The 13,205-nt window shown below is 35.4% G+C and overlaps 1 protein-coding gene across 1 annotated transcript in view; it reads right to left on the minus strand.

The window, feature by feature from the left end:
* The window catches only part of VWA8 (von Willebrand factor A domain containing 8), a 203,548-nt gene that overhangs the window by 99,938 nt on the left and 90,405 nt on the right, over nucleotides 1-13,205 (minus strand). Inside the window, exon 21 of the mRNA XM_074859582.1 lies at nucleotides 3,830-3,906. Coding sequence (XP_074715683.1) covers nucleotides 3,830-3,906 — 77 coding nt within the window. The remainder of the gene's footprint in view (nucleotides 1-3,829; nucleotides 3,907-13,205) is intronic.

Genomic DNA, 13,205 nt, shown 5'->3' on the forward strand with positions numbered 1-13,205 from the left:
GAACATCAAAGTTTTTAAGAAAGTCAGCCGGTATGTGTTTAATTTCTATACAGACCTCTCACTGGCCTATGACTGCACAGACATCATAGCTTTTCACCTTTCTAGCAGCATGATGAATGCACACTCAAGGTGAAAGCAGTAAAACCTTGAAATTTAATATTAGGCAAGGTAGCACTATTGTTTGTTCTGTAACATGTAGCTGGTGTACTGGGTGCACAAAATGGAGACAACCATCTCAGAAGGGTAAACAAAATTTAGGATTTCTCAGCTGAAACTTACTCTTGTAGGAAAGGAGTGACTGGGAAATCCTGGCAGATGAAAGTTCTTCCTTAACATGGAAAAGCAGCAAGATGTTTCTTAAGCATGGTCCTAGAGACAGGCTGTGCAGAGCTTATGCCAAATCACCCATTTCAGAAAAAGTCCTATAACCCCACAATTAATGCAATGAGAGAACAGGGCAACTCCTGATCATCTTCTAATATTAGGAAGTATGCAAGAGGAAGCAGCCAACTTTTTGAATAATTTATAAGCAAATATTTTTCTTACATTCTTTCTTTATTAAATTTAATCACAGCTTCCTTCCAGTTACAATTTTTGGTTTTACGGTCCCAAAATAATGTATAAGACTTAACAATTTCAAGATTATAAAACTTTTCAATAAGGTGCTGTAAGAAAGGTTAAGAGACAGGATTTATAACCTCCACAAGCAATCAAAACCTTAAGGTCAGGCTGACCCTTGCCATGTGAATCAGTGGTAGAGCAAGTAAATACAGATGTCAGAAAGGATGTTTAAGGAAAAGCACTCTATTTTTTCCTGTCTTCTATCTACTCTCATAATCTTGAAGTATAAGACATAAAATGTGAGATTTAAAAATTACTCCTGGTAATAGCTCATTGCCTCCAAGGCAAATATCCCCTGAATGTCATTGGACATACATAGTGTTAGACTGGCAAAACTCCTTATACTATTTCATCAAGACAGTAAAAAAAGAAACCCAAAACAAAAAAACCCACAGAACAAAAAACCCCCATCTGAACCAAACAATCAAAACCAAACCAGCAATTTTAGTTCTTTCATATTCCTGTTTGTGGGCAAAAGGGGTGAGGTATTCTACACATGTACATCAATTACATTGCCTAACAAACTGTACTACACTACATCACAGTGTATTTCCCCCCTATTTACCTCACAAGCTATTGAAAGTAAACATTTCTGGAATATCTTCATGATTTTGGCACTTAAATATCATTAAAAAAACCCTGTTTTTGAAAAATTACAATTAGATTCATAAATCAGGATACTTCTGAAATTTAGTCTAATTATTTTTATCTATTACTTAGTCACTACTTTTATTTGTTACATAACACTACATTTTTGTAAAGTTCTTCATTATATTAACTTTAAAGCTCTTCTTACAGGTCTTCATTATATCAATTTTAAAGGTCTTCTTAGTTTTCCACTCCAGCAGTTTCTTCTCTGACTACACCTTAATTATAGCCACAAACAAGGATATTTTATAGTTAAGGATATATCTCTTTACTCCAGAACAGATACTATTCAGTTGCAACACCCATTCTGTACTGGCATTATTATACATACATGCATATTACTTGTTTTATAGCTAATTATATGAAGTGACAGTTAACATGGATGAATTCAAGAATTCATGATGTCGTCATCAGCCATTTTCTGACAGATTCACTACTTCACTAGAAACTCAAAGTCAGGATATGCAGCTGACAAGTGCACACTCATTTCAGAGAGACTAGTTGAAGTGGAACTAGAGAGTCTGCAACCAAATTCCAAGGACTAATGAGGTACCACCTGTCAGACACATTTCTGAAAGGGCAGAGAACGTCCACCTTCATCTGACACTGAATTGCCTCCACATTTTTCATGAAGAAAGCATTAATATTATTCCTTTCCCTTACAAGGTAATCAACTAAAACACATTCTTTGAATGTTCAGTTTCTCAAGATCTGTAATTCAGGTATATAAGCACCATTAAAAGTATGATATTTAGAAATACTTTCCTGTTGGCATGCTTAATGGTATTGATGGTAACTAGCCAGGAAATCTGCAGAAACACCCAGGGCTATCAAAGATGAAGTGCACATTCTAGTACATTTTCTAATAATATACATCAATGCCATAAGCTACTGACTGCATTTCTATCCACAAAATATCTAAAAGCTTAGTAGTTAACTGTTTTGGGTTTTTTTGTAAATCTGCTCTTATTTTGTTTTGCAATCCAAAAGTGTGCATTAACAATATCATAATCCTTGTTTAAATATTTGCCCTGTGAAGTTTACCAAGGTATTACATAGACTTGAGTTCTTCACAAAGTATTTCAAAATGCAACCCAGGAAATAGAAATTTCTGATTTTTCTATATTCAGGAATTATTTTTGTAGAACTGCATAGGACCGCTCATAATTTTCTACTTCAATCTATCTCTAAAAACCCTGTAACCAAACAGTACTTTACAGAGCCTACAGAAGTTTGTCTTGACTAGACAAAAAAGGCACATATTTTTTTCCTAGCAATGCATAAACTACCATGCTGTAACTAATACATTACAGAGCTCCATCATCACCCAAATATGTTTTATACAACATTCTCCTGAGCTATCTGAATTTATGTTACTGTTCTGCTTGACCACACCTCACTGGGGAACAGTTTTTCAGAAACACACAGAAAGACAGAAATACTGTAGTATTTTGTGAAGTAATTGGGATTTGCAAAAATGATACTGTATTTTATTCAGGAGCAAGTGGCTGCTCCAAACAGAGAAGATGACAGGAAAGTTAACAGAAAGCTGAAAGTAGCAGGTCACAAAGTGGTATTTCGCAAAGAAGTGATGGAAGTCTAGGAGAGGCAGTATAAAAGAAAACAGCAGTAGAGAAATGATGAGAGAGCGCTATCCAAATATCAGGAATACAAGACATTTGAAGATAAAAAGTGAGACTTTCTCCCTCCGCTTTTTGTCTTCAGATGTGAGAGAAAGTGTTGCAGAGACTGTGTTACAGGGCAAAATATCAAAGATGTACCTTTTTATTAGTACTATTTAGAAAACACTGATTGTGGAAAGATACAGGGTGATGAAGCTAGAAAGTTGAAGACAGGTAAAGATTAGGAATGAAGCTGAAAAAAGATGCAGTTCAATTGAAAATGAGTCTTCTAGACTTTAGTTTTTATTTCAATCTATTTTACTTCTAGTCTTTATTTCAATTTATTGATTTAAAGTTCATGTCATAAAAAGCAGGCAAATAATTTGATATTATTTCAGCTTTTGAATGGTTTTCAATTGATTGCTGTCTTGAAGTCCGTTTTTTAGCTTGCATATGAAAAAAAAAATTTCTAATCCAAATGTTTATGGGTGAGGAAGAAATACATGTGCTTAGCAGGAGTGCCAAAGGAAAAAAACAAAAAGCCTTTACTATGTAAAATGTTTCTTGTCTAATGAGTGAAATATTCAAACAACCACCTTTGATTTTTTTGCCCTCACACAGTACCTCATGCTTAGGGAAATCTCTCCAGAAATGACAGCAAAATACTGCTGTCTTCTTGAGCATAGTTTAACACTCTGACTTCTACTTTCTTTCATATTAAGCAATGTGAATGTATTAGATTCTTGTACCCCCTCCTAAACCTGTCAACTTATTGCCTCTGACTATAAAATGGATACATTCATGTGGTCTGTGTGCCACCTACCACAATAGGGTCTCTGTTCAAACAGTAAGAACAAACTAAACTTCAGAAATATAAGTTTTAAAACATGGGAAATCAGATTATAAACACAAAGTATGGAAATGTAAGGCATTCTTACCTATGCAGCTGTAAATACTCTCTTGGCCTGTTTAGAAGGTGAAGGAATCTGTCAACAATCTTGTTTTTCCCAACACCCTGCAGTAAATAAATATAATATTAAGACATAATATAGTTGTACACATTTAAGAGTTATAAACAAAGAAAACTTCCCCAAACTGTTAAAATACTCTCCATATTCCTTTACAGGCAAATACAATCTCAATCCACATCAAAGATTTCTGAACACAATTTATTTTACTTATATATATACATATTTATATTTGCAAAATACTTATCTGTCTTACTAGGAATAACCAGAAATAGGATTGCGTCCCTCGAGTTATGTCACCCATGACAATGTATCCTTTTAATTAACACCAGCTTTTTCCAGCCCTTTATTTCACAAAGGTGTTGAGAGGCTGCAAAGGCTAGGAAGTTGGCTTGCACTTAATAGGAAAAGGTAATTCTCAGTGGTCATAGAAAACATTCTGTAACTGTCATGTGGAATCAGAGCATTGCCTTGGTAGTATTTGTTAATCCCTTTCCTTGGAAGTTACAAAAAAAAGCCCAGATGGAATAAGAATTTGGTTGGAGATCAAACTGATCTTTAACTCTCCTACTGCTGGATGTCTGCATTAGCTAGCTGTGCAGAATGATGACAGTGGCTTTATGAAGTGAATTGGGTGTTGCTAACATCCTGGTGTGTTTTGTACAAGCAGTTCAGAAGCTGGTACTTTAGCCCAGGCCTAGCCTGGTCCAATGCAAGGAATTAGCAGATAGCATGAATTAGGTGTGCTGCTGGAGAATATCCTCCACTTTAGTCTCTTCCTAAGAGAATCCAGGTCATACGTCACTTGACACATATCAAACTGCAGTAAAGGAGATTCCCTTCAAAAGTAGATTCATGATCAGATCTAAAATGCTAATGTAGATGCAGACCAAAATGGCAGTTCGGATGCAAAAATTCTTATCCTTCCTGCAAAGATGTGGCTGCAGACTTGGGAGCTCAGAATGACAGTGAGATTACAAAGGAAAAAGGAAAAGAATTCGTAGAAAGAAAAGCTCAATTGTAAACCAGTCAAAAGCTGACAAGACATTGTCCTCTGCTGAGTTTCTCACTCTGACTGCATGAATGCATCTGGTAGTCTGCACCAGTGTAAAGCAAAGCAGATAAATATAACCCACAGAAAGAATAAAGAGATTAGATTAAACCAACTTGACACTCACTAATCTGTTTCACTTGGCATTGAAACAGAATAGGAGCAGAGCTGCAAGTTATGACATTTATGACTAAGTTCTAGCTGAAAGATGGCAACTGCCAGCTGCAGAACGGCAAACTGTTTAAGCTTCTCAAAATGGGACCACAGTCTCTCATCTGACTACATTTATGAGAACAGAGAATCATGCACATATGTGTAGTAGTTGAAATCAAAGTCACCACGAGAGCAGAGTTAAAAATACCACAAAAATAGAACTACCTAGATTCTACTGCAGACTTGACTTCAGCACAGGAAAGCCAACTCAAGTTAGTGCTCTGCCACACACCTCACGAACCTTCTTCCATCCGATTCTTCATAAGAATCTACAGCTTTACACATAGGTGCAATAAGAAGCTGCAACACACTTAATACCTATCACCAGTCACGTCTGAAAACTGTCACTGGAAACAGTTCTCCACTGCTTTGAAACAGGGGATGAAATTGTGCTAACAGATTCTTCCAGGAACTCAAAGAACATACCCATTTGGGGGGAAATATGCAACTTCGGGAATAGCATCAGAAGCATCAAAAGCAACGAGAAACAAGGTAAGAATCCTCTAGTAGTGCACACGGATGGATTTATTCCCATGTCCATGTTTCCTACTACTTGCAGTCAGATACTTAAAATCATGAATGAGTGAATAAATCGGAATACTCCTAATGTCAAGCACGAAACACCCATGCTGAAAACAGCTTCATTTACTTTTCCTAAGAGAGCTAGGGCAGATGTCTGCATGCAGTTTCTGTACCAATCCCAAATAGATTGCATATCCTTTTTGCTGCAGAGTGGAACTGCAGCCAGATGTGGCAAGTACAAAGATGAAGAAATAGATCAACATATTGAATCAATGTAAAACATACTTAATATCAAACAAAATGGTTACTGTAATTTAAAAAAAAAATTATTTGGCTTTCAAGTGCATTAACGGAAAGCGCGTGTGGTTTTTATGTTTATGACAGATCCTTAAAATTATGCCTGTAAAGAATATTTTCCCAACTACAAAATAACACTGCTAGATTTTTTTCTCCCTCCCCTGGTCCAATAGCAAGACGACCAAATAGCTGATTTTGTGTATTTCTGTCCATGCTGTTATTACCAAGGGTATTAAGAGGAGTGTACACTTCTGCGAGAACACTCAGAGGACACAAGCATGGTCGAGGACCACTGTGGAAGAAAGAAAAGAGTTACCACAGTAACACAGTGAAGTCAAGGGGAGTTGTGCCATGACCACATATTGCCCTTTCTTCATTTGTATTTGCGCATCTCGCCAGAGTCCCCACACACGTTCTTTTATTTCATTTTAAGTATACCTCGATTTCAAAACGTGATACATTTTTAAAAAGGTGCATGCAGTATTCAAAAGCCAAAAGCCATTCCCACCAGATTTTAGCTATTATAAACACGTTAACATTGCCCAACTTCTAGACTGAACTGCTTCAGAGAGTACATTATGTGCCTTCATAGAGGCTGTGGTGTACCACATAAAATCCTTGGCTGGCAACACTAGCTGGAGCAAAGTTCAAGTCAAAGCTTTTTGATTCCATCCCTCCACATTCCTACTTCATGACAAGTTACTACTTTCTCTTTGTCTCAGTTACTCCACTGAGAAGGCATGATATAATAGAAAGGAAGGAAAAGACCAAAGCTATTCAGAAGGCCCTTCAGCACCATTAAAAAACTGCAAAAACCAGCTTGGATGAGTTTGTTCCTTATTCATTAATGTAAGGCCAAGAAAAGTAGGTTTATTCCAAATCCACCTAACCTTCACAGGGTAAAGAATATGCCTGGTAGTCTTCTTCAGGTGAACAAGAAATGTGGAAAATGCTAACCCATTTTGGAAAAAAACCTCTAAAACGAGTTACTGGCGCCTCAGAAACAAGAAACGATAAAAATGGCAACAAAGTCACCCTCCTTTCCCCCTGAGTCTATACCCAGTGCCAAGGATCAACCTGGATCTTCTGGACACGCGCATAGCTAGCAGTCAACTATTTAACCAGAAAGAATCAGAACTACCTTTCTTACGGACATACTAAAAGACCAAGTTGAACTTGGACTGGATTCAGAATGTAATCATATGTAATTTGCAATTATTGCAGCCTATGGTAACATTCAGAGGACAAAGTAGTTCACCATTAACACTTGCTGCATGTTATTTATATACACACTATTGCAGTTACTTAATTTAACAGAAATATAAACACATGCTAATTAGAGTGAAAAGAACATCTGTGTTGGTGTTTTGGCTGAACTGAATAAAAATATTTCAGAAAGCAAATATTAGACAATTTTTATTCTGTCAGACATATGGGACAACCAAAATAGAAAAATGGGAATAAATATCTGCACTAATGAATAACAAAAAGGAAATCACGCAGTTAGAAGGCAAAATAATCCCTTAGTTAAAAATTCTCCTAACTGACATTATAAACACTTGTTACCAAGGATAAAATTACTTAATCTTCTAGCAGTAACTGCAGTTTCAAATATAAACGAGGTTGTTACAGGTCCCAGGAGGGATTTTGCAATTCAGGATGCAGCCTTTACAGTAGTGGGACAAATTTCTCCCTGCACAGCCCAACTAAAGTCAATAAAGTTACAGTCCAAAAGAAGTGGACTCATGTTTTTGAAATTAATAGTTTGCCTCTTAGAAAAACACACCATTGGAAAAAAGATCTAAACCATGCTGTCTCATTTTTATTTCCTTTTAAATGATTTGCAGGTCATACTGAAGCAGTTAAAGAGGTTGCCATGTTGTGCTCTTCAGTACTGGTCTTCAGCTGAGACACTGCAATCACACCTTTTCCATTTCAGCACACAGTCATCCTTTATAGCAGACCACCTGTTTCATTACAAAAGAATGAAACAAATTTTGAAACTGGTAAAAAAAGCAGTTTATCACTTTTTCACCTTAGCAAATTTTATTTTATAATTAAAATTGTATTATTAGGGAATGAAAGACAATATTGACTTTTCATTCAATTTTAGTATATACACAACCCTCACGTGAGAGTTCTCAGTTTGTGGCTTCCTAGAAAGAGTTATATTGACAGTGTCCTTATCACAGAAACTTATGGTTAAACAATGAAAATGAAGAAAATGAAAACACTTTTGCTAATATATGGTTTCTAACACTGGGTCTGGCAGTGAACCACCTTCCAGGCCCACAGCTTGCCTGTTTCTGCCACCAAAAACATTTGCAAGAATGCACGCATTTTGATCGAGGCTGTACCAGAGGATGTATTTCTGATTTTTAAAAAAAATGTACTGTTACTACCAGAGCAACAAGCAGAACCTACACAGAACTCTCTCACACACTCCAGGTGTTATTAAGCTCATCACTCCCTGCTTGGAACAAACATGAATAATGCAGTGTAATAATTGCAGAAGATGTGTCACCAGCAGACACTAGACGTTGCTACCAGAGGACCACTGCAACAGACCTTATCATTGCTACCTCACTTGGATGTTAGTAACAAAGGAAAATAGTTGTGCAAAAGCAGTGGTGATTTAAGTCTTGCCCCGGCTGCAATCTATATGTTTAGTGGTCACAACAGTAAGTGTTCTTTCATTTAGTATCTCATTATGTTATTATGAGATTATCATCTGGGGCATGTAAAAATCATGGTGATGGTAAAATAATAAAATTTCATCATAAGGACAAATAAACTTAACTCCCTGATGGAAGTCATGAATGGAATGTTTTGGATATATCTCTGACTACAGGTCTAGATAAGCTTGTAGAGTTTATGCCTTTTTCTGACTTTAAGTACAACCTTCAGCCCAGAGCCCTGTCAGGCTAAATACAATCTTGACATTTCCAGCAACATAAGACAACTGTGGTTCAATGGAGAGGAGCATATGAAAAATTTACAATACAAAGAATCTGTGGGAAGAAAAATCCAAAAGCAAAATCAATTAATTGATCCTTTTTTAATTCTGGTTCTTCACTGTAACTTGTAAAGGCAGAAAGCAATACTATAAGCAGAGACACATTTAAAGAGCATGCTTATTCTCACATGTGCACATACTGTTATGACTGCAGCAAGAGAAATATTTTCCAAGTTTTCCATAACTGTCACACAGAATTCCTTAGGCAAAATTATCATAGTATTTGGCCCAATTTAGCTCATTTGGAGCTCAGTTTCTTCATGTTCATAATAATAAAAAATTGGTTTAGGATAGTACATTCTTGCTTTCAAGAGGAAGCTATTGATTTTTACACAAATTTAAGAAGGAAAACAAAGTCCTTTATTTTTATAAAAGTTAAAATACCAAGCATTTGCTATTTCAAGTTTTCTGGTGGCTGATATTAATACACTGTCAGTATCTACTTAATTCAATTTCACAATGAGATAAGAAGAATATTATCTTAGGAGGAAGATCTATTCAAGCATGTCCTTTTAAATATCTTTAAGAAAGACTCAATCATTTGTCCTACTAAATTCTTCAAGAATAAAATAAATTCCTAGAGGGAGCCCAAGAGTTCATTTGCGTTGATCTCTCAGTTTAAGAAAGGAAGCAGAAAGGATGAAATTATATTCTATCAAGGAAATAAATTACTAAATGTGCCAAAAGGCTATTACATTTCTAAGTTATTTTAATGTACTTGTGACAGTCTACTTACTGTGGGCTTACATCAACATTTTTACTAAGTGCTGGCAGAGATTTTGTCATGGTCTTCTTTCAAATTATTTATAACAATATTTATCACCTTTATAGAATTCTTCTTTCTTATTCTACTTCATATTTCTTTCTGATTTTCCCTTATCTATACATCGTCTAATTAGACTACAAGCTATCTAGGAACAGGCTTGTTTTATCACCTTGCAAAGAGCTCTCCTTCTACACAGGGAAGTAGAGGGGGAGCAATTTTGAATAAGAAGTACAATCCGAATTTCCATACCATCAAATGAAAGAGGACATAATTTAAATGCGTTCTGTGTTCAGCAGTAATTTTATCAGTAACTGAATGGCATTTCTGATTATTCTTATTGATTATCAACTTTGTGTTTCTTGTTGAAAAGAGAACATAAGCAACAGGAAAGCCAGAACAAGATATGGAACTCCAGTATCCATTAATAATTAAGAATAATTGTTGAAGAGAAGAAATGTATTATTTGTTGTCCTTTTTTTTTAATTGGTCTGTTTTTTGTTTTTGGGTTTTTTGTTTTTATTTTTTTTTTTTAATGTAGCTCTTCCTTATTAAGTAATTTATCATAAAAGCAGGATGGATACTGGTAACACAAGTATTTAATTTTCAAGAGTAGACCAGCCAGTACCAAATACTTAGAAATAACCATAAAAGTTGCCAGTGAAGAAAACTATAAGACAAAAGAGAAACTGGGAATTCTGGAAAGAGAAGAACAAGCAAAAGATGAAAAACAGGGAATGGTCCGGAGGAACACTGAGGCTGTCCCAATGTACACTGCATTTCCTCTGTCCACTCTTCAGGAAGATTGACAAAGAGAACGTTTCTTATAATTCTGACAATGTTTACATGATATGGACAGTAAAGTTCACTCAGCCACTTTTCATTGCTATGCTCTACACTTTGAAAATGGTGCAGAGACTTTAAGTAAGTGTAGAAGGCCAAGCACTGTGTGCCAAAGCTGACAGGTACAGTCAAGCAGAAGGGCACATGCTGACCAAAATGCACCTAAGAATATTGGCTGTATGTATTGAAACTGGAATCAAAATAAAAAGTATGTGTTATTTAAAAGATACATTATGGAATGGATAAGGGCTAGTAAAGCATTAATGAAGACATTGCCAGGGACAACATGCAGTTCTCAAGGCATAGCAGAACGCCTGGACCTTGTACAAGCTGCATCTGTCCTGCTACATAAAAATGCAACTGTGCTGTTCTAGATAACTCTAGATAACTCTAATGGTAGAAGTGTATTTTAAAGCTATTTATGCACTATATTAAAATTTATAATATTTATAGTTATGCCATATTTATACAGTGAATGAAAATAGAGTAAAAGCCCAAATGAACAGAACTTACTATTAAATACTTCCTGTATGCTAACTATGCTCTAAACCAGAAATGTTCAGAATTCATTGCTATGACAAAACCTCTTTAACTTATAAGATCAGCTATCTGAACAGCTCACACTGTAAATCATGGAAACAGTAATATCAAATAAAATATTTCAGTTTTGTTTAACATGTGGTTAGATGTTTCAAAACTTCAGGGCTATAAAGTAAGTCAGATGTGACAAAGTTGTGAGCCTTCTCTCTTCAGAAAGCCACAAATCCCTATCAAATAACTATCAGTATTTTGTTTGGTATCTTCAAAGACAGCTGATGTTTGACAAGACTTCACCTATGACCAATAAAGGTGAAAACATCCAACACCTCTTACACAAATTTCAAATGCAACAATTTGGGAAATGTTATACGTAAAATTTAAAATTGCAAGACAAAAAAAAAGTGTTTCAGCCACTGCTATTTTTCAAGTTTTTCCACATAAAAAAGTTCTATTTATTAACATAGTTTCTCTCCTATTTGCCAAAGATAGGAAATTCAAGGAGACAGTAAGAGATACCAAGTAGTGGCCAATCCATGAATCGCACAGTGTCCATCAGGAAAAATTTCATAAAAACACATCCTAAAAATTTTCCTTGGTAGTAAGAATAAATACTCCAGAAGAAGTCTCAAGAAGCTCGGGAGAAGCTGTAAGAGCTGTATGTAGTGACTAAATAAACAGTCACTGCAAAGTTTGGAATAAGTAACCTTTACTAAGCAGGACTCTTGACTGTTGTTTGCCTGTTGCGTTTAGAGTAATAAATAGCTACTTATTCTCAGCCAAGTAAAAAGCTGCTTTGAGAAACTATAGATGGTCATAGATAGTCTCATTCACACTCAGACTACAGGCTCATTCAGAAAGCAGTATCAGTAGCCATATTTAAAGTACAGGTATTTCTGTTAATTGGAAGCTATTTCATAGCTGAAAATTCATATCTATCCACTGCCTTTCCCAAGGACCCAAAGAAACCTGTTTGCTCATATATGAAATGGAAGCACATTCCAGTTAGCATCCAAAATAAATCAACAACCAATGTAAACAAATATTTAGACGAAGCCGTATTTCATGTAATACATTTATGCTGTGAAACCTGGGCCATATAAGCTCCACGGAACAAACACGAATGAAGTGGGTTATAAAGTATTTACTTTAGAAGCTGAACACTTCTGAAGATATCTATCGGCATCTAACACTTGTCTTCAAATTCTTCTTGTTTTCATTAAGAAAGCCAGTCCCTAACATCCACCAGGATAATTCAATTCTGATTTTCTGAATTCCAAATACTAATTGTCAAAGTTCATATCTTCAGAACAATCTTGGTAAAAGGACTCTCACCAGGCAGCTCTTAACTAAAAAGAATAGACAAAAGAGACTACGTTTACAGACTCTGAAATAGAGAGCTCTTAAGCCAACAGGAATTTTGTGTCTGTAGATGTGTTATGAAAACAAAGGAGGCAAAAGAGGAAAACCAAGTCAACCAAGCAAATCCAAATCCAGTCTCTAAAAGAAGGACTACAGGTCAAACCTTGCACATTTAATCACAACTGAATGAAGATACTTATATAGTCATCATTTTTATGGACCAAATTATGTTCTAAGGTATATGCCAACTCATTTAAATATCTAGGAAATGACACAAGCATTCAAAGGGGTGTTAGTCATATACTTTGAAATACTCAGATTCAGAGTATTTGAATTATTAGTTATTTACACTGAATTTTCATGATTTACTCATTCACCAACAGAAAGTAGAACAGAAAAGAACTCAAAACACCACTTTGTATCTCCACACAGAAACATTATCTATTTCTGCCAAATGTGAAACACGAGTACACACGGCTATATGTATCAAGCAATCATAAAACCCAACCTTCTTATTATAGAATGAGCTGTTAAAGTAACTGAATAGCAAAAATTTCTATTTTTTAATCATTTGCTTTACAAAAAGAAGATGAAAATTCTAGTATCTTCAAAGGGAAGGTATCTGCACACATAGCATGAAAGTTTATTGATGTAATATGATTGCTTTTAAAGTACTTGAACAGGATTCATCACATGCTGTAGAAATTTACAGCAATATATTTAAGGAATTAGCCAAGCAATT

The sequence above is a fragment of the Strix uralensis genome, chromosome 2, assembly GCF_047716275.1.
Source record: "Strix uralensis isolate ZFMK-TIS-50842 chromosome 2, bStrUra1, whole genome shotgun sequence".
NCBI lineage: Eukaryota > Metazoa > Chordata > Aves > Strigiformes > Strigidae > Strix > Strix uralensis.